The 22128-nt window shown below is 46.3% G+C and overlaps 1 protein-coding gene across 1 annotated transcript in view; it reads right to left on the reverse strand.

The window, feature by feature from the left end:
• Positions 1 to 18136, reverse strand: part of GABRP (gamma-aminobutyric acid (GABA) A receptor, pi) — a 28211-nt gene extending 10075 nt beyond the window's left edge. Inside the window, exons 1-7 of the mRNA XM_011968653.1 lie at positions 17890 to 18136; positions 16851 to 17034; positions 12071 to 12165; positions 11491 to 11609; positions 7499 to 7566; positions 6418 to 6635; positions 4333 to 4415 (exon numbers count right to left, since the gene is read on the reverse strand). Of these exons, the coding sequence (XP_011824043.1) occupies positions 4333 to 4415; positions 6418 to 6635; positions 7499 to 7566; positions 11491 to 11609; positions 12071 to 12123 (541 nt within the window). The 5' untranslated portion in view covers positions 12124 to 12165; positions 16851 to 17034; positions 17890 to 18136. The remainder of the gene's footprint in view (positions 1 to 4332; positions 4416 to 6417; positions 6636 to 7498; positions 7567 to 11490; positions 11610 to 12070; positions 12166 to 16850; positions 17035 to 17889) is intronic.
• Positions 18137 to 22128: the final 3992 nt, after the last annotated feature.

Below are 22128 nucleotides of genomic sequence, written 5' to 3' on the forward strand. Positions count from 1 at the left end.
CAAAAATTAGCCAGGCATGGCAGCACGTGCCAGCACGTGCCAGCTACTTGGGAGACTGAGATAGGAGAATCACTTGAACCCGGGAGGCGGAGGTTGCAGTGAGCCTAGATTGCACCATTGCACTCCAGCCTGGACAACAAGAGCAAAACTCTACCTCAAAACCAACCAACCAACCAACCAACCTACCAACCAACCACATAGTGCATGATTCCATTTATATGAAATATCCAGAAAAGACACATTCATACAGACAGCAAGTAGGTTAGTTGTTGCCTGGGAGCTAGTGATGGGAAAGAGGCATGGCTGCAGAGGGGTACAGGGGTCTCTTTGGGGTGATGGAAATATTCTAACAGTGGCATGTGGTGATGGTTGCACTATTTGGAAATGTACTAAAAATCTTTGAATTGTACAATTAACATGGGTGGATTTTATGGTATATAAGTTATACCTCAATAAAGCTGTTACAAAACAACTCTGAGCCAGATACTATTATTCGTCCCACTTCACAGATAGGAAACTGAGGTCCAGAGACATTAGTTACTCACCCAGAGTCACAGAGCTAGTGATGGCAAAACCCAGTGATTTCAGTACCTGTGATCTTAAACATAAAGCTCTATTGCCTTCGTTTTCAAAGGCTACTAGGAAATGTGATACCGGTGTTGGAACTAACATTTTGTTAAGTCTCACAGTATGGTATCCATTGTCTAGCAAGGGTTATCTCTCCCTCCCCAGGGAAGAGAAATATAGTCATGAACTCTTAGGGGATTTCCAGGTAAAAATTGTCTGTGATCTTTTCCTCGGAAACATCCAAACGTGTACTAAAGTCAGCTGTCTAAATACGGCTACCATCCCACATTTAAAAAAAAAAAAAATCTATGAAAGTGGGTAGTACAAGTTTCTACCTGGACACTCTGCCTTTACAACTAGTAAACACATACAATCATTACATTATGGTCTCTCTGTCCCTGGGTGAATAAGGAAAACTATGGGATGGTATCAGTTCTTTTCTAGAGATGGCACTTAGAAAAAAACCCATAATGAGGTTTCTATACCCAAACGCCACTAATAAACATTCAGAGAAAGCTCCCTCCGCTCACTGGGGATGGTCTTTGTGAAACAGAGGCTGAGGTTTCCAGGAGAATCTCTCTCCTGGGATTTGAGATGAGCCCAGCCATGATACATGGAAGGTAATTGCTTTTTCCACGTGGAACTGAAAATGAGTTCTCTTTTTGATAACCTCAAGTTTTATTCCGCCAACAAACAGCTGTATTGCTTCAAGAAGGTTCTGCATGCATTTAATCAATGAGATAATTAATCTGTTTGTCTGGGTCTTTAATTAAATGTATGCTTCTGAAAAATGGCTTCTGCTTCATAATGGCTGTGCTTCTCAGATGTTGCCCACTTGTGACCTTATGTAAGGAGTGCCCACTGCTCTCCAGAGCTTGACTATAGTTTCCTCCTCCACACACAAGCCCTGCCTTCATGCCTTCATAAATCATATCTGCAATGTTGTTTGCCTATCACAGGTGCCCAAGTTTGGTGGGCATTTCGGAGGGGTTTACTAAGGAACAATGGAGATTACTTAACAATGCTGGGGAGGTCATTCATCACACATTAACTTCATTCTTCATCACAGGCAAACCCCCAGATGACAGTTTAGATGCCCATTTACTGGCATGACTGTAAGAGCTTTATATCTATCAAGCAATCTCTTTTAAAAGTTGGAAGCACGAGTGATAAATGTCAAGGATGGCTTTGCATATTTGCCATTCCTTCTGCTGTGTTCCTTGTACATAATCCGCATCTTAGTAGATTCTGAGTCCCACTCCTTGTCTCTTGGTCCATTCCAGCTGATCCCCTACGTCTCATTCCAAGTGACACTTTACCTAGGATACCCCTATTACTTTTCCAAGTACGTCTCATTCCAAGTGACACTATTACCTAGGATACCCCTATTACTCTGATACCCCTATTACTTTTCATTGTTGTAACTCATTCCGTTGTAATTATTTAAAGTCCCACACCCTCTATTAGACTCTAGAGTTCTCGAAGACTGGAACATTGCTTTTATCTGTGTATTGCAAATATCTACCACAGTACCTCACATAGAACAGTCATTTAATGGTTGAATGGATGAATTGAATGTATTTATATGAGGATAGACAGATGGAACCCACCAGTTATCCAGACTGGCTGGAGACGTTAGTGGGACAATATATAAAACTAAAGTATTAGAGAAAAAAAGACTTTCCTTAACAGACACAGGAAAGGACAAACACTGGTCTTGGTCCTAAGTAATGCAAGGGAACTGGCACAGGGATATGTCTGGGACCACTGTGTAGTAATCAGGTTGCTATTCAGTTGAACATTCTGGCAGGATTTGGGGAATCCAACAAAAGCGTCACATGGTTACTCAATTTGGGGAACAATGATGATAATAAATGGACACTGGAGAAACTGGAAAGGAGTTATTAAAAGATTTTCATTATCCCCATATTACAGTTTAAAAGCACTTTATGGTATACTCAGGAAAAATAAGCAGCTCAGATCACAAACAAGCCACTGGAACAAACTTCCTGTGTGACTCTCCAGCCCAGTGGAAGGGCTATTAGAGTTCAGGGAACTTTGGACGTTGGGGCCATTCTACCTGGGTTCAAGTCCCAGTGTGGTTACTTAACTTTCCATTGGGAAAGTTGCCAAATCCTATTTTTTCTATCTGCAAGATGGGAAAAACAATATATACACATATCAGGATTGTTTGGAAGGTATCTAGTACAGTGCCAGACATGGGTTAAGCAATTGTTAAATGAATGCTACAGTATTTATTGGGAAAAGAATATTTATTACTATATATATATTTTTTGTTTGAGATGGAGTCTTATTCTTGCTTGTTGCCCAGGCTGGAGTGCAGTGGCGCGATCTTGGCTCACTGCAACCTCCGCCTCCCAGCTTCAAGCTCTGTTACCCAGGCTGGAGTGCAGTGGCGCGATCTTGGCTCACTGCAACCTCCACCTCCTGGGTTCAAGTGATTCTCCTGCCTCAGTCTCCCAAGTAGCTGGAATTACAGGCACCCACCACCACACCTGGCTAATTTTTGTATTTTTAGTAGAGATGGGGTTTCACCATGTTGGTCAGGCTGGTCTTGAACTCCAGACGTCAAGTGATATGTCCACCTTGGCCTCCCAAAGAGCTGGGATTATAGGCGTGAGCCACTGTGCCCAGTCCATTTATTACTATTATTATTACTATTATTGTTAACAAAAAAGTTGTTCGGTCAAGGAGACTGGGGCAACAGCAGATTGAGGTCACAAAATGCATTTTGTTACCTCCTCCAAGAAGTCTTTCTCCACTAGCCTCTCTACTTCCTTTGCAATGGAGAGTGAGGTTTTTCTTATTATCACAGTGCTTTGCATAGAAAAAAGAAATAAAATAAAGCCTTTGTGATTTTCTAGACCTAAAAAGGTAGCCCTGGACATATTTGCTGACAAATGAAGAGTACATTGATGAAAAGTCCATGACCTTTTTCATCAGCTTCTACTGGGACCTGTGGCTGACTTGATGTTGGGAGAGTAAGGGTGGGTGGGTGGCAAAGAACATGGTCATAGAACTCATCTGGAACCATAGACCCTTTGAGAGTTGGTAACCAGATAGATGGCATAAATTCAATATTAAAAGTTTAGGTCTCAGGGGCTAGTCTAGATTTGTTGTCGCCAAAATGTTTTTAATAAAATGATTGTCCCACAAAACGCTCATGAAAGAAGATTCCATGGTTTAAAACGTTTGTGGAGTGCTGCCACTCCTTCTTGGAATTTCACGTGGAAGTAGCTTATTAGAGCCTGTTAAAAACTCTGCAGCAAAGAAGAATATTAACACTTTAGGCTTTCTGGGTCATCTGGTCTCTATCACAAATACTCAACTCTGCCACTGCAGTGCAAAAGTAGCCACAGACAATATGTAAGTACATGGGCATGACTGTGCTTCAGTAAAACTTCCTTTGCAGAAACAGGTGATGGGCTGGATTTGGCACACCAGGTGTTGTTTGCTGACCTCTGACCTAGACCGCCAACTACATTAAAGCATTTCCTTTGATTTTCTTGTCCACTCACAGGTGGAGATATCTGGTACTAATGCATAATGGTTCTCCCCAAAAGATATTAGGCATGTCTTTGAGAAGTCTCTAAATCTGTCTGGAAGTACAGTCAGAAGGGCTGAATCCACAATGAATCAACATTAAGAAAACAAAGGTCACTATGTATGAGATACTTTTCATGAATACACAGACCTAAGTAACCCAGGAAAATCATCTCAGAAGTCTGTAGGATGTATACTTACAGCTTTCCAGCTGCAACTTGCATGTCTGTGTGTCCATGGGGTATTTAGACAGATCCATGTTACATGCAACAGTTGTTGTGATTCTAAGAAAGAAAAGTGGATTCAAAAACAGTATTATGAGGAAGCTATAGAAAGTTCACATTCCCTTCCAAGGCCCACTCAGAGAGGACTTTCACTTGAACTCTTACAATGAACATGTAGGTTAAAGCCTGCATCTAAAGCATCCTTGAGGTTCTGTGTGCTAAAGAACGCCCATGAAGCTTGGTTAAAACCTGGGTCCAGAGCGGAGGAAGTTGGAATGCTGGCCATTCAAGGGGCAAAACTTTTGGCAGTATCACAGAACAGACAGATGCATGGGCCCAAGATGCTTTAGCATCTTCCTGACAGACCTGGGTGGGCCTAGAACAGTGTGCACCGTCAGTATCGTCACCACCTGACAGCAGGTGTAGGGACCTGCATAGGCTCACGTGGCTCTGAGTGGCAGAACTGAGGCTGGAGCCCAGGTTTCCTGGGTGTGGTCTTCTCATGAGGCCCTGCCTCCTCCAGGATGCAGAGGCAGTGGGGGCCCCAGGCACTGTGGGTTTGGGGGCTTACCTCCAGAGATGTCCGATTAAAGGTCAGTTAAGCCCTTCCAGTGGAGATTGCATTCACTAGGCCTCTATCTTCCTTTTTCTTCATTGTCATACATTTTTATTCAGCACCTTTATTTATTAAGCACCGTGCTAGGTACTTGGGGGAAATGGAGGTGATTACAGAACGGTGCTTACCTCCAGGATGCTTACTCACACCTCCTTTAGGGAGACAGAGACTAACAATAGTTGTGGTTTACTAAGTGCTTACTGTGAGCCAGACCTTGGGCTGAGTGCTTTGCATACATTACCCCTTTGAATAGCTCTACTAGGTAGGAAATATTCTAATTCTCATTTTACTGCTGCTGAAACTGAGGCTCTGAGAGTCAAGTAATTTGCCTAAGGTCACAGAGCTGCTGAGGGACACAGCAGGGAATTGTACCCAAATCTTTATGATTCTAGAGCCAGGCTATTAAAACATCACTCATTATTTGTAATCCTTACACAATATTGATTGTGTTGTGTGCCATAATATAGACAGACACAAATGCACACACAAATGCATGCACACACTCACACACCCACATTCACACATGTGCTGTGGGAACGTGGGGAAGGGGGACATTAATGATGATTGGAATTGAGGTCAAAAGAGAAGTCTAATTATGTTTCATGAAACAAGAATTGGGCTTTGAGATGGTCTTTGCAAAACTCAGTACAGTTGAGTGTGTCCAGAAATTCAGTTTATTGGTTAGCTCAACCCTTGTTTTATAACTTCAGACTCTTACTTAAGATTAAACATCAGCCCCATGAATATTTTGCACCTGGCCTCCTCCCCAAGGCCTCTGGGAGCTTTAGGTTTGCACAGTCTTTGCACAGGCAGAGATGAGTCCTGTTCCATCCAACCCGGCTCCATGAACAATTGGGTGAAAGGAACTTCAGCTTCAGGAATTTGGGGAGAGGGCAAAGGGGAGCCCATGGCTGCAGGTGGCAGAGGCTTTGGGGCATTGCACTTGGTTTTCTCTACAAACATGACTCAGACAAGTACAGTTGTGTTCTGGAGCTGCCACAGCTCCACTAAGCCCCATGAAAGGGAAGTTCCTTGCATGTACCTCTCTGTTGGCTCTTGCCGTTGCCCCTACTACTTCCCTTGCTAACTTCCTTTTACCCTTTAAGACACAGCTCAGAATCTTGTAACATCACCCCCAAACCACTCACCTACTCCCCAACTTGGGCTCCAGCACCGGGGACCTCCTTTGTTTCCATGTCCGTGTCTTGAGGACAGGGCAATGTCTTACTCAGCTCTATCCTGTGGCCAGCATGGGGCTTGACACAGAGCAGGTGTTTGGTAGATGATGAACGGAGAGAGGGACCTTCTATTATGGGTGCAAGGATCTAAGAAGGCATGGGACCTCGCAGTGGCTATCCAAGTTCTGGTCACAACTACCCAAGACACATTTGCATGTTTTCTCCCAGTTGCTGCCCTCCAGCCCTGAGGTCACAGGCGTCCACGTACCTGAGGGCATACAGGACCGTGCCATTGGAGAAGAGGCGGATGAGCCTGTTTCCCACAGTGACTTCATGGAGGAAGGACTTCTTGGACTCCACAATGTAAGTGTCCGGCACCCAGAGGAACTCCACGAGGCGGGCATCCAGAGTGAAGCTCTTGTTGCCTTCAAACACCAGCCGCTGGTCCATCCAGCGCTGTCGGAGGTATATGGTGGCTGTGTAGTCCTGGGACGGGGAGGCAAGGTATGGAAATGGATGGGGGTGGTGGGTGAGAAAACCCCACCAAACAGGAGAAAAATGGTCAAAGTTTATTCCTCTCCCCACCTCCACTTAGAGCAAGAGTACACAGATGTTGGTGAATAAAGATACCATTCTAATTGCAATATGCCACTACTCCAAGACTGGGGTAACTGATAAGTCACTCTAGTTACCCTAGTCTTGGGGTAGTGGCATATTGCAATAAGAGAACAAATCACCTTATTTATTTGAGATAATAGCTCCCCCTGCCAAAAGGGAGCCCTATGTTTGAGACTTTAACTTACGTGGCGTGACAGCTCACATTGCACTGATCACTAAGGCCCCATCAAATGGTTGAATTTTTTGGTGGGCTAAGTGCTCAGGTTGTCCACGATTTATCTGGAATGCACAGCATGCCCTCTTGGCAAACTGCCTTTAGTTTGCCCTTGTCTCGACTGTGTTCTCTTAAGGGAGAGGGTCGTTGTCAGCACCAGCTGTCAGTTTTCCTTGGGTTGTCTTCCCTGTTACGAAAGACCACGTGATGGCCTGGCTTGCCTACTACACTTCTATTCCTTTCCCCAGATTTTATCCATTACCAAGTGTACCCACTTCATCGCCTGGTTTCTCTCCTTCTGGCTCTTGAACCGATTTTCTTCCTGATACTCAGAAAATCTGCTCTATAAGAATCTTCCATTGTCTTGAGTTTGGAGACGGCACTCCAACTTCTGCCATTTCAAATGCAGGAGGGCCATGAGCCATTTTTTTTTTTTTTTTGAGTGGCTAGAAAACATATTCCCATTAAACACACGGAGAGGGACTACTTTGGTGGAGTACAAAGGAACAGCACTTACCATGTTACTCTCTGAAATGCTAGAGATACTTGCAATGTCCAGAGTCAGCGCTATCTGAACGGGTTCTCCTAAGATGAAAAAGAAAAAAAAGCAAGAAAGAATGGAAACACAAACATGAGACATATGACAGTGTCTTTGTGGGGTGGTGGCAATAGCGAGTATAAGAGAAGTGCCTGCCTAGCCGGACATCCTGAAAGTGTTCATTACGGGTTATCTGTACAAATCTCCCAGCATCACATCCATCAGTCACGTAATAACAGGCACTCAATAAATGGCATTTCCCTTCCCTTCCCCTCCCCCTCTCTTCCGTAATCCTAGCTAATTTTGGAAAAGGGACAATTTTGTTCACCAGGCTAATAGATGCAATAGCATTCACTTGCAATAAATAACTCCCGGGGGTGCCTCAGGGGACTGTGATAATGCATTAACCAGGAAGAGGCCAGGCGGAATTCAAAAGAAGCTTAAAAACATCTCATCGGTAGGAATAGGGCAAAGCAACCTACTTACTAATCTAAGGAAATTAAGCCATAGGATATAGGTAGGAATTTGGAAATGAAGTGTTAGAGCCAACGCAATTAAACAATACTTGAATGCTAATATCTGGTGGAAAAGGGCGAGATCTTTGAGGGCAGAACCTGGAAGGTGCTGAAGCGGTGTGGTGCTAAGTGGCTTTCTGCCTGGCAGGGCAGCAAGGTGCAGCTCTGAGACTAAAAGCCTGGAGTCAGAGACAGGTGTCTGAATTCCACTCGGGCCACCTAACAGCTTTGTGACCTTGAGCAAGTTTCAAATTTCTCTGTGCTGTGGTTTCTTTTCTTTTCTTTCTTTCCTTTTTTTTTTTTTTTTTTTTTTGAGATGGAGTCTCCCTCTTGTCACCCAGGCTGGAGGTGCTGTGGTGTGATATTGGCTCACTGCAACCTCTGCCTCCCGCGTTCAAGTGATTCTCTTGCCTCAGCCTTCAGAATAGCTGGGCTTATAGCACCCACCACCATGCCCAGCTAATTTTTGTATTTTTGATAACGGCGGGGGTTTCACCATGTTGGCCAGGCTGGTCTCGAACTCCTGACTTCAGGTGATCTGCCCACCTCGGCCTCCCAAAGTGCTAGAGCCACTGTGGTTTAAATATCTGTCCCCTCCAAAACTCATGTCGACATTTAATTGCCATTGTAAGAATGTTAAGAGGTAGGACCCTTAAGAGGTGATTAAGCCTCAGGGGTAGAATTGGTGCCATCATAAAAGGGCAAATTCAGCCCCCTCCTGTCCTCTCTCTCACCCTCTCTCCTTCCACCATCTGATGACACAGCAAGAAGGCCCTTGCCAAATTCCAGCACCTTGATATTGGACTCCTCAGCCTCTAAAACTGTGAGCGAATAAACTTCTGCTCATTATAAATACTCAGTCTCAGGTATTCCATTATAGAAGCACAAAACAGACTAAGACAAGTGCCTGCCATCGAGGGTTGGGTTGGCACAGTTATGGCATCTGCTTTAAGTGCCATAGATCCGTGTTAGTTGCCCTCCCTGAGGAATGCAGAGAATGCAAAAGACATGAGAGCTCCAGTCCCACTGTGCTTTCTGTCCAGTTTATTTCTACACAGTTTTGTCTAGGCTTTGCCTCAATTGACTTTTTTAGTAGACCAGAGCATGCTCTTTTCTTCCCCTTGAGTTATAAAAGCAAGCTGTGCCACCAGAGGGCAGCTTTCTCCTAGGAACGAGGTCAAAGCCAGCTCCTGGGTAGTGTTCACTAGCACCTGCTTACAAACCTTTGCTTTATCTAGCTCAGTCCCTGAGAAATCCTATGAAGGTCTTGTCTCTTTTGGACCGTGGGGTCCTGGAAACTGGGTGCACAGATATTACAGAGAGCAATGGCCCTCCACGGGCCTCCAGGCTGCCATGCAAGTATAGGGATTTTCAGGAGTGAAGTGCCAAGAGGCACAAAACAAGGGGCATGGGGTTGTACTGTTCCCTTTTTTAAACTGAAGATTCCATGCCCCATTTTCACCCCAGGTGGGATGAGGCATCACATCCCTTTAAACCTACCCCAGGCTCCCTGTTCTCAGAATGAGCTCCTTGCCGGAGAACCCTGCACCTTGTTGGCCAGTGAGTAGGCAAACAAGAGGGGTGCGTTCTGGATTAATTGTTTGGGGTTTGAGAGGCAAGAGAAATTATTGAGTGGCACTAACCAAGGCGTGCAGACTCACATGCTTGTCATTCGTGTTCAGTAGGGCCTGGGAAAACCAGCGGATGTTGAAGCCTCTTTAGGTTCCTTAATGTAAGGATCTCACATCTTAATTGTGTCTCAAATCTGAATGAAAGTGCATCTCTCCCATCTCCAACGGAGCAGGTGTGATTGACTGAGGGCCCCGGCTGCTGTGCTTTGGAATCTACCACCATGCTTGCCCCAAGGCCACACTTCTCATGGGCCACGGCCAACCACAGACTGAACGCAGTGGGGACATCAAAGTGGCCTGTTCCTGGGAGGCACAGAGACGGGAGACTCCTCTGAATGCAGCCATAGCTCAAAGACTCCCTGGTGGTCATTCCAAACACACGAGGACTGCCCTACCGTCTAAGACACTTCCACTCAACCTCCCTTCCTTCCCTCTCTCCTTCCCTGGGGCCAGACCTGCAGGTCTGACAGCTCTCCTAGCTTCCGTCTCCCCCTGCCCCATTCTCCCTCCTAGACATAGTCCCCCTAAATAGCTTGAAGAAGTCACTGGCTCTTGGCATCTGCTGCTCAGAGGATCTGGACTACCGCATGAATCCTAGATCAGACCACAGAGTTTTATCATCTGAGGGGAGGAACAGGGAGGAGAAGGGATGAAACTAACCCACACTCTGTTGATGGGGTAGGCACTGTGCCTCAGGCTTACACACTTCACTTCATTCAGTCCTCCCGGTGAGATAGATGGGATGTCCCCATTTTACAGAAAGGGAAAGTGAGGTACAGAAGGCTAAACTACTTGCCAAGCAGGAAAGCTAGGAGCCAAACTCAGGTTTGTTCAATGCCAAGGCTCTTTCTGTTGCTTTCTGCTATGAAGAGCTGTGTAGCTGGCCTCACTCCTTTCCTCCTTGCTTTATTCTTTCAACAGATATTAATCAGCAATTTGTTATATGTCACACACTGAGCTTCTATGGGAGATAGTGAGGGAAACAGACTCCTTCGAGGGCTGCAGCCTGGAGCCAGGACAGACATTAATCCAGTTATAGCATAATGGGAATGGCTATGATTTGGAGGCATGTTCACAAGGAAGTGTGAAGAAAGGAGATGGGGCCTGGAAGAATCAGGGGAGGCTTCTCAGAGAAGGCAGCCTTTGCTCTGAGACATGATGGAAAATTGGCATTTTCCCAGGGAGCCAAATTTAAAGAAGCAATTCCAGGAAGATAGCCTCTGTAAAGGCATAGAGGCAGGGGAGGCCAAGGATGTCAGGGAGCATTCAGAGTACACTGGGGAGCATTGTAGGAGGGGAAGGAGCGGGGACTTAGGCTGATGAGAACGGCAGGCAGACAAAGGCTGCACTGGGAAGGGCCTGGTGTGCCTGGACTCTACGCAGGGATGCTGGGGCACATACGGGTGTTCCAAACAGGGCAATGACCCAGGAGGCATCCAGATGGCAGTTTGGGGAGTCAGCTGAGAGGGGCCAGGCTGGAGGGGGAAGACCAGGTGGGGTAGCCTGGTGGCACACGGTGAATTCATTGAAGAGCGACCTTGGAAGTAGGGACAGGCGGAGGACAATGTGTGAGTGATTGTTAGGAGGCTCTCGCAACCTCCTCAGTGAAGAAGAGCATTGCTTTATCTTGCAGGTGGAGAGGCAAGGTGCCTTTTTCCAGGCAGTGTGAAAAATCATTGGTAGCCATCCTCATCCATCATTGCCAGTCCTTAACAGGCTGCAGATAGAAAATGGAGTCAACTCAAACCTCCCGAAACCCTGCACTGCTTGTTGTCTCTGTTTTCGTCCCTTTGAATTGATGTCCTGGACACAGAGGATGACCTACCACCAAAATTGGGCCTGAGAAATTTGTTATATCCTGCTGTGAGGTTCTCAAAGCCAGGCAGGGAAAGCTTGTCACTTCTGCCGACCTCGACGTTGAGCTGATTCCCCTGGATGCACATCCTGGAAAAGAAATGGACTCTGTTGCATTTGCTTGCTTATGTGTGAATCCACACGTGTACACACGCTTGAGCTTGTGTTTGCCCACGTGTGTGTGGATGTAAGTGCCCTGCCCATGTACCAGCAGTGACATTCCTACAGAAAAATCTCTTAGTTTTCAGCTATTGAGTTAGTATCTCCATTTTTTACCCATTTGCGACAGATCAAAATATCATGGTAATTTGGGGACCCTCCAAGTGTCTTATTTAAAAACATAAGGGTTCATCCATCTATGACCATATTGGAAGCTTGTGTTCTGTAAAGAGAGTACATGGCGGGAAGTTTTATTGTTCGGTGCTCCAGGGAAGTGAGGGGACCAGGTTTTGCCTGGCTGTGGGTGAGTAGGAAGAGCTGGCCCCTCCCACCACATGCCTGAATGCAAAGCAACTCAAGAAGGGGGCCATTCTGGGTGTAGCAAGGCTCACCTGTCAGTGAAGAGACTCAGACACACGAAGGCCAAGTGGAGGCTGTAGTTCATGTTGAGGGGCTGTTCCCACCGAGGGGTTGAAGGAGGAATCACCTGGGAAACAGAGGGGGCAAGGTAAGTGGAAGGCAGTGCAACAGGCTCACCGGCTCCTGGCCAGCTTCTGTCTCTGGTGGGTGGCCGGTGCAGCATTTTCTCAGCATGCATAGGAGGCAGCCTCTTTCCATACCTTTTGGTTACAGCTCCTTCTCCCTGTGTTCCCTCCAGGAACTTCATTTTGGAGGATTATGTTGCTTTCTTTTAATTTAATTTTTATTTTTTTGAAACAGGGTCTCACTCTGTCACCCAGGCTGAAGTGCAGAGGCATGATCTCGGTTCACTGCAGCTCTACTTCCCGGGCTCCAACAATGCTCCTACCTTAGCCTCCTGAGTAGCTGGGACTACAGGCACGTACCACCACACCCGGCTAAGTTTTTTTGTATTTTTGGTAGAGATGGAGTTTCATCATGTTGCCCAGGCTGGTCTCGAACTCCTAAGCTCAAGTGATCCATCTGCCTTGGCCTCCCAAAGTGCTGGGATTACAGGCATGGGCCACTACGCCCGGCCCAGGATTATGTTTTAAATCTACCCCAAACTAAGACTGGGACCTCGTGTGGAGAGTGGTTCATTAGCACCAGAAAGGCAGCCAGTTTATCCCCTGGGCCACATCTGCTAGGAGCCAAGGCTATCCTTGCCCTGTCCTTGTCCCAGCTTTACCAGGAAGGACCCTCTCAACTCTATACTCACCTCGACCAAACCAGACATTCTCTTATTTATCCCTAGGTCTCAGCTTGTGGGGCCAGTAACGTAGACAGGAAACAAAAACCTGAGAGCCTCCAGTGTCAGGAAGTCATGAGTTAGATGCTGTCCCACAGAGCTCACTCCATCCTCACCGTGGTCTTGTGTAGTGGGCGGGTTAATCCCTGTACTATTACGACAAGGAAACAGGTGCATGGGAAGGACACATGCTAGTGAGTGCCAGGGGAGACTTTGAATCCAGGGCTGGCTGCCTCCCCTGGGTACTCTCTTCCTTCAGAGCAGGCTGGGGCCTGGGCCTTAGTTGACCCGAGGATCCTTGCTGCTGTTGTGACCTCCTAGACCTTGTCCCTGTGTCTCCTGAAGCCTTCCAGCTGGTGTGTTCGTGAGGACCATTGGTGGGGCATGGCCCAGGGGCCTGGCCTCCTCAGATTCAGGAGCTGCTGTCAGGCCTCCCTCTGAGAGAGCAGGGGGCAGCCAGGCAGGCAAGCCTGTGACCTGTCATGCTGGTGACAGCAGAATGGGGGTGCTCAGGCTCAGGCCCCCATTCTCAGGCAGCCCTGGGTTGATTGCCTTCTCTGTGGCAACCTCTGTGAAACAAGCCACTTTCTAGAATCTGGCCATTCTGCAGCTTAGGGTGTGATTCAGCCATTCATTAGTATTATTTTACTTTCAAAACCAGTACATGCTCATTGTAGAAATGGCAACAAGTCAGAAATTAAAAGTGTAAGTCCCAATGGCGTGTTAATATGGATTCATCGATGAAAACAAATGTGTCCCTCTGATGTGGGATGTTGACAGTAAAGAAAGTTTTATGTGTGGAGAAGGCTCAATTTTGCTGTGACTCAAAATTGCTCTAAAAAAGAAGTCTATTTAAAAACAAAAACAAAAACAAAAAAAGCACCCCCCTCATTTCTTCTCTTTTGTCTCATACTTCAGAAATAACTACTGATAACAGTTGCTTTATCCATAGAAATGCATATATATTTATATACATATATATCTCTGTATCAAAAAAATTAAAAAGCAAAATTGGGGCAATAGCATGCTTTTTTGCTGCTTACTTTTTTAACTTAATAATTATAGCAAACATTTATTAAACAATGCATGCTTACAACTGTGCCATGCATATCTACAATCCTCACAACTCTTTGAAGTAGGGTCTACCATTCTCCCCATTTTACAGGTGAGAATACTGAGGATTAGAGAGGATAAGGAATGTTTCCAAGGTTAAGTAGCACATGAGGGGCAGAAAAGTGCATCAAAGCAAGCTGACCTAAGTCCTTTTAATGAGTGCACCATGAAACATGCTGTATTGCAGTATCAGTGACACCTTCCACGTCAGTTCCTATAATCTGCCTTGTTCTTTCTAATGGCTGTAAGGTATCTCATGGTCTGAATATACCAACATTTCTAGAACACAGCTCCTACCATGAATGTTGTTATTTCCAAAGTTTTTACTATTACAAAATCAGGGAAGAACAGTTTTGCACACAGGTAAACTCTTGTCATTCTATTCTCTGTTGTGTTAGCTCTTTCGTTCCACTCATTGAAAACACCAGCTATAAAATCAACATTATAAATCTACCAACAATCATATCCACATTCTCTTCCTTTAGTCCATCTCCCCAGTCCCTGTCCTTTCCCTGTCCAAGCATCGAGTTTAAGGGGGTCCATGGAGCAGCTCCCATGCTCTCCATTGCCTCATTCAATTTTCCAAAGGTTTATTGAGCTCCTCCTATGAACTAGGCATGTGAAAGGCACCACCAGAACACCCATCTAGTTAGGAGGAGACATGTGTGAGCAGTAAATGAACATTCCCTATAGCCATCCTATAACAGGAGCAGAGGACAGGGGATACTTGGTATGAAAAAGAGCGGGGAGGATGGGGCAATGTCAAAAGGGAAGTCACAGAGAAGATAATTTGATTCTTGAAGAGTGTGTTGCATTTGCCAGGTGGACAAAGGAGAGTGGGGGCCTTCCAAATGTTGGACAGAGATGTGGAGGCTTGCCCATGGCCTCTCTCCCACATGCTTATCAGCCTCCTCCCACCAGCCCTTGGCTGTCTGTGTCTTTCTCCTGGTCTGGCCTGAATGAACATGGTTCCACTTCAGCATATTCCTCATTTCCTCCTCCTCCTATGGGAAACGGCCCTCGATCAAGTGAGTTGGGGAACCATCCAGTCTTCAGTTCCAAGACTCCTCTTGAATAGTGCTTTCCTGGTGGCCAAACTGCTATTAGGAAGATGTAACATTTGGCCCTGGGCCTCTCAACCTCCTCTAAGGAGTCTCGTGATCTGAGAAGTTTCGCCCAGGCTAGAGCCAGAAATGGAATCCCATCCTACCCTGTTTGCTTGGTTAAGTTGCTAAACACGTCTCATTTTATAAGGGAAGAAAAAAGAAGAAAGAACAAGCCTTCTAAATACCCATGAATTGTTAGAAGCCATGTCTGGTGCCTAACTTCATTTAATTCTCATGGCTGTTGGCCCAGTAGGTGTTAATTTTTAGAGTCAAATCTCAGATTTGCAAAGGGATTTGGCTGAGGTCACACAGTTAAGTGGCATGATTTAAATCTGTTTTCCAAGTCCCTTTTCTTTGCCCTGCATCTAGGAGGAGGGCCTCCAGCACCCCCAAGCTGAACTGGATTCCACTTGAGTCTTGTCCTTTTTATACCAAACTCATCTGGAGGATGGAGTGTTGCATCCGCAGCACATCCCAAGTGACAAGTGCAGCTGATGCCATCAACCCCTGTGGCAGAAGAGCCACAGTGGCTATTTATGTGTTGGCTAGCCTCCACTGGAGGCTCAGGCCACCAGTTCTGGTCCAGATGCTGGGGGAGGGCATTTAGTGGAGAGGTACTGAGCCACCAGAGGGCAGTGTCCTAAGGGTTGTCCCCAAAGCTGCAACACAGACGTTGACTGAAACCACCTGGCCTTCTGCATCTGCAGAGATGTGGTACTCAGGAGGTCCTAGGAGGCTCCTGGGTTGGGGTAGCCCATGTATTATTCTGCCCCGAGGGCATCTCTGGCCAAGGTCCTACCTCCACTTGTAGAGGAGACCTTGAGCTCTGGATTCCGACACACCCGAGTCATTTAACCTCTCAGAGTCTCAGTTTTCCCATCTGACAAATGGGAATAGAAAACACTCAATAAACATTAGTTTTCACTCTCCTCTGCCTTCCATGTCGTCCATGGGAATACAGTGATTCCACTATGGCTAACAGAACCTAAAGCTCAAGCTCTTCCTAATACACCCCAGGAGCCACTCAGAGTGTTAGCTAACTGGCACCACCCGAGGAAGGACAGGGTCAGGCACAGGGCATTAGGGTCACGTAGGGAGCTGATGGCACCTTTTTCTGAACAAGAAATCCAGCCCAATGTCTCCCAGTCTCCCCCGTCTCTTCCTGGGTTGGCCTGCTGGGCCTCTATACTCCGTGCTCTTGGCCTCTATGTCTCTGCAACACCTCCCAGGCTGGAAGCAGAAGTAATTCCAATATGTGCAGGGTTCTACTCCCGTTTCTACTCTATTCCCAGAATTTCTAACATGTAAATACAGTGACTCTCCCAGTTGTCACCTCCAGCTTCCTTCCTATGCAGGCGCTGTTTTCCTATCCTTGTCACTTCAGCATAGACAGAATCATTTGTTGGAAAGCAGGAGTAGAGCCCGAATCAGGTTAAGGTGAGGAAAGGCATTATTGCCATGGGTCCTCCTTAAGAAAATCCCAGAAGATAAAGTGGTGCGGCCCGTGCCCTGTGTCTGCTGGGTCTTGGCCGGCTGGTGCAGAGGAGTGAATGACTGTGGCTGCAGTGAGGACAGCAGGGGCTCTAATCTTGGCTCTGCTGCTCGTCCTGCAGTGGCACTCCCTGACACACATTAGGTGTTCAGCAGAGACCAGACCTGCCTCCTCCCTCAGTCCCAGCAGGGCTTGTATTTAGATCTCCCTCCCTCCTCTCTCCAGGCACCTGGAGGGGCCAGCAGTTTCCTTACCAGGCAGTTGTTGAGGCTCCGTTAGGGCAAGTCCTTCAGGCCTACAGGCAGGACTTTCGGGCAAGGCACGGTCTTCTGGGTCCCCAGAGTTCTCCCCATCCTCAGCCCTGTCCCCTCGTATGTGGACACGCAGCCACCCTCAGATGGAGTGGCTCTCTGCGGAAGAATGGAGCTGCTGAACCTGCTGTGCAGAAACAGAGGTGGGCGGAGCCTCTCAAAGCCCCGTCCTTGGTCGGGGCGCTGACTGGTCCTGAGTGTCTGGAGGTCGTCTGGTCCTGCGTGTCTGGAGATCGTCTGGTCCTGCGTGTCTGGAGATCGTCTGGTCCTGCGTGTCTGGAGATCATCTGGTCCTGCGTGTCTGGTGATCGTCAGCTCTTGCTAGAGCTACTGCCTCCAGGGGTTTGATTCTGAGATCATGTCTCAGTCATGCTCCCAGACCTCTGCCAGAAAAGACCCCTGAGATCAAGGACCCATGAGAGTCAGATAAAGTGGGTGACCCCACCCACTATGCCAGGCTCTGAATTTGGTGGACAGCCCTCCATCCTGGTGCAATGGAATGGCTATAGTGGCCACTTCACTTCCTTAGGCCTCAGCTTCCCATCTATAAAATGAGAAGCTGACTGTGTGTAGAACTCTGATTTCTTGTTGTGTATTTTAAGAGCATCTTTGGGATCAATAGAAAGCCTATTCTATGTTAAAAGAGACTTTCGCATCCCAGGACTTAGTGCTTTCCAGCCTGGGAAGTTTCAAAAAGACTCACAGAAGGCAACAGCATGCAGGATAGGGGCGCAGGAGGTCAACGCAGGGGGAAGTGGGGAGACTGGAAGACATTGGGCTGGATTTCTCCAACCCTCCACCTTCCCCCATTCCGCCCTCACACAGAGGATTCTTTAACTCCCCACAAAGTCCTTTCAGGAGCATCCCAGAGAGGGAGGCCTTCTTCCTCCCTGACCAACCAAACTTCCTAACAGAAGTGCTTGGGCAGTGCTCACTGAGCCCTGGGTCATCCCCTCATCATAGCCAGTGGCCCTAAACTCACTCTTGGCTCCAGCTATGCAGGTAGGGGGAGGGGATTCCTTGGAGGCTTGGCTTTGCACCCTGAGGGAGCTGGGAGCCAGGAGGGACTCAGATGGAGGGGCAGGGAGAGAGCTGAGGCTGTGGTGAGAGGCCCAGAAGCATCTCCTTCCCTCCTAACATTATGGCGAAGCTCCTGCCTAGACCCAGTCTAGGAGCTGGGAAGGGAGAGACCCAGAAAGAGAAAGGAAGGGGAGCAAACAGAGGGGCAGGAAGGAGAGGGCCTCAGCATACAATACACCACAGATGCCTTTGGCGCCAAACCAACTTCCTTAGTGAGCTTCTGGAGCCTGGCCAGCCTGGAAAACATTGCTCTGCTGGTGGGTGAGGAGTGGGCGCCTAAAGAGACAGTGCTTTCATTTCTCGGGAGAGGCCTCACTTTCACTTGGGAACCTTGCAGGTGGTTAGAGCAGGCATTGCTGAGGAGCCGGTTTCAGGTTCTCAATGAATGAACAGTGATCCGGGGCTTTTCTCAAAAAGTCTAAGATGTTCTCACACAGAACAAAGGCTCCAGAGTAACAAAGACAATTCAGAGTCGGGAGGTGGGGGTGGGAGGGTTTCCTCTGATTCAGGAACGGTGAGACTTAGATGAAGGAACATGGGCTGGCTAGCTGCATGGCCTGAACGAGCTGCTGAACCTCTCTGGATCTCCGTTTCTTATCTGACCAATGGGGCTGATGCTTCCTTACAGGGTTACTGTAAGGAGTCAGCAATGACAGATGTGCTAACACATCTGAAAGCAACTGGCACCTTGACCCGGCACATTGTAGGCACTCAACAAATCGTTCTTTTTCTCCTGATAGTGTAGTATCTTGTCAAGTTTGTACTTACCTATCCAAACCTCCATCCAAGTATCTATCTATTATCTATCTACCTATCTATCTAATCCATCTTCATCACCATTATCTGTCAATCTGTCTACGTATCCTGTGTTTAATCTTCCCAATCATATTGTTAGTATTTTCATTGCAAAAGGCTTGAATTGTACTTCTATGTAGACATCCAGTAAATATGTTAAGAGACTGATTACCCCTGGTGGTCAGGGAAAGCCAGATCTTAAGTTAAAGTAGGTATGGTAAGACGTCTTATCTCCCACTTTCAAACAATGTTTCAGTCTAGTGCCAACTTCTTCTTAGATTTTCTTCAGATCAAATGAAGAAATGCCTGGAAGGGGAATTTCCAGGAAAACTAGGTTCTTCTCCAGTATTCCCACGCATTCTTGCTCCCAGCAGCCTCTGCATCATCCAGTTCACCTCATTTCCAAGTGTGACCTCTGGTCTCAGGAGGCCGAAGGTCAGTGTTAGGATGTTCAGGATGTTCAGATGTACTGCCCACAGGATACCGATCTCAGTATCCACCTCTTACTCCACATGGTCATGCTGTCTCCTAGAAGGTGTCCCAGAAAAACAAAGGCGAGAGTACATAGGTATGTCTTGCCTTGTACCTCAATCATAATGCATGCAGGATACTAAGTCATAATAACACCATACATTTGCATAGTGCTTTGCAGTTTTCAGAGCCTTTGACTGTGCATATGCTTTATCTTCGAGCCATATAATAATCCTGTGAAGCACGCAAGGCTTCTTTTTAAATTGTCGTTTTGCAGATGAGGAAGCTGCGCTAGCCAGCCAGCTAGTAAGGGGTGGAGTCAGCATGAACTGGAATCCGGGTCTTTGAATTTCAAATCAGCCACTTACTCCACAAGTCCATTCAATAATAGTGGGGATTACAGTGAAACAGAGTTCAACTAAAGCAGGGAACAGAGAAAACCTTTGGATCTTCCCCTTGCCTGAGACACTGCGATGGGAAAAGATTACTTTTTGCACCTGTGCTTCCCGGGAAATACTACTTGTCAGAACTGAATACCCTTCTCACCTGCAATCCCAGCTGGAAATTCTAGGATAATCTCAATCCTCTCGTCTTCCTTCTTCCCCCACCCTCAACACCTGATGGACCCTCATTTTTGATACCTCGTTCTGTCTTATCTCCCAATGCCTGGCTCAGCATCACCTCATCTTAGAAATGGACATCTCCAAAAAGAGGCCTGAATGGCTCTGTGCAAGATGAGGCTTTGAATTATAGGAGAAAACATTAGAACTTCTATGGCTTCAAACAATGGGAGAGAGATTGTACTTTACTAATATTTACTATGTGCATGGATACTGGCTGCTCACCAGTGTGATGGGCAGACTGTCCAAGGTCACGTACAGCGGGGCCAAGCCACGTGAACCTGAGGATGGAGCGGGGGCTTTACAACATGGAGGGCTTGGCCTTGCAATCCTTTGCTTTAGGACCAGGTTAAATGGATTGATGATTTGTTTTCACCAAATTAACCCTAAATTGATGTGTGGCTTAAAAAAAGATTTTTGCAAAAGCAAACTATTGAAAGAAGATAACACTAATAATGGAAACAGCAAGAAAATGGTAGCACTGACACTTCCCTCATCTTCACCTAATTAAACATCTTCCAAATGAATAGTTTTCAAACTCTTGTTAAAAATATAAAAGTGCCAATGACAAATGTGGAAGAACAATTGATCAACATCAGAGAAGATGACATTTCCTAACTGAATTTAGACACGATTTGCCCCTAAGTATTTCTGTTTTCTCCTCATTGGGGAACTAGAAGATAGCCTTATATTCTAGTTTGTCTTATTTTTGGACAGCAACCATATGTTATTTTACTTCTCTATTTGCCTACATTATCAATTTGCATAATTGGCAAGATAGAAAAATTATTACTATAGCAAGCACAGCCAATGTAGTGCCTTTTCCATTTGGATCTCTGCACTTTAGTAGGGTATCATTTTTTTCAATTCTGAAAGCGATTAGAACTAAGTATCAAAATAATTTGAACTTAAAACTAGTCTTCTAAATATCGTAATACAAAAGTTTAATATGAAAATAATACAAACATGATAAAACATAACAACCTCGGTACAAATATTAGTTTTCATAAAAATTTGTTTCAGTGAAAAGGGTTTTCCTGGGTGTGGTTAACAAAATAAAAGCTTAAAAAGTAGTGTTATGTCGTCTTTCATCTTTATCTTACCCATTTAAATGCTTCTTTTTTTTTTGTATATCTTACCACACGTACCATGTATTAGGATATAAGACAGTTTCTAAATAAATTAATGTACACAGGTTGAGAGCATAGGATCAAAAAAGTGTGGAGACAGTTGGGCCAGGGTATTGAGGAAGTTCCTGACTGTTTTTTCGGCCTCCAAATATATTCCCCTCTTGTCGATCACCAGGCTGATCTTCATAAAAACCCAGAGGGGATCAAGCAACTTCTCTGATTTCAGCTCTGTGTTGAGGTGAGCGGGTAGCAAAGGGTGGCAGCCCTAGTTGCTGGGCAACTTCAGGGGCTGGGCACGTAATGTGATGTATGAAGGCTGAGTGTAACGACTGGTGGGAACCATGGTGAACAGGAGAGTTCTTTGCCTAAAAACATTCCAATTTGAAAAAATGTAAACGTGGAAAGGCAACAAAAAATACCGCTGTGGCCTGGATCCTACGTGGGGGCTGGCAATTGTAAGTTTGGAGCAGGTCACGACCAAACTTCTTTCTCTGGAAAACGCTGTGCATCTCTCCAGACAGGTCCCTTGCAGCTTCCTCCCACTCTGGCATTGTGGCCATTCCTAGTTTGTGCTAACTTTGCTCTGTGATATCTTCTTCCTGGCCAAGGAAGCTTTAGCTAAACTAAAACTGGCCCTGATGTTCTGTCCTCTGTGGAGCGCCTTGACTTCCCTTGGTAACTTTCTCTCCTTGTGCTGCCCTTGTACATTGCTCTTGCTGGGCCTTACTGGGCTCAACAGTCATGGACCTTCCTGTCTCTACCACCAAGCAAGGGCTTAGCTAGGGCTCCCTGAGGTCAGGCACCCTGTTCTATTAATTGTTACATCCCCAATGTTGAAGTCAGTGCCTTGATCACATCGTGGGTCTTCAAAAAGTCTACTGAGCCAATGAACAAATGCAATCAATGGTATCTGCACATCTGGGTAACAGCATTAGTATTATGAGCTTCTTATATTTGCTTCTAATTTCTTTATTTTTTATTTTTTGAGATAGAATCTCACTCTGTCGCCCAGGCTGGAGTGCAGTGGCATGATCTCATCTCCCTGCAACCTCTGCTTCCTGGGTTCAAGCAATTCTCTTGCCCAGGCTGGAGTGCAGTGGCACGATCTCATCTCCCTGCAACCTC

This window comes from Mandrillus leucophaeus, unplaced genomic scaffold (genome assembly GCF_000951045.1).
Source record: "Mandrillus leucophaeus isolate KB7577 unplaced genomic scaffold, Mleu.le_1.0 Scaffold855, whole genome shotgun sequence".
Taxonomy (NCBI): Eukaryota; Metazoa; Chordata; class Mammalia; order Primates; family Cercopithecidae; genus Mandrillus; species Mandrillus leucophaeus.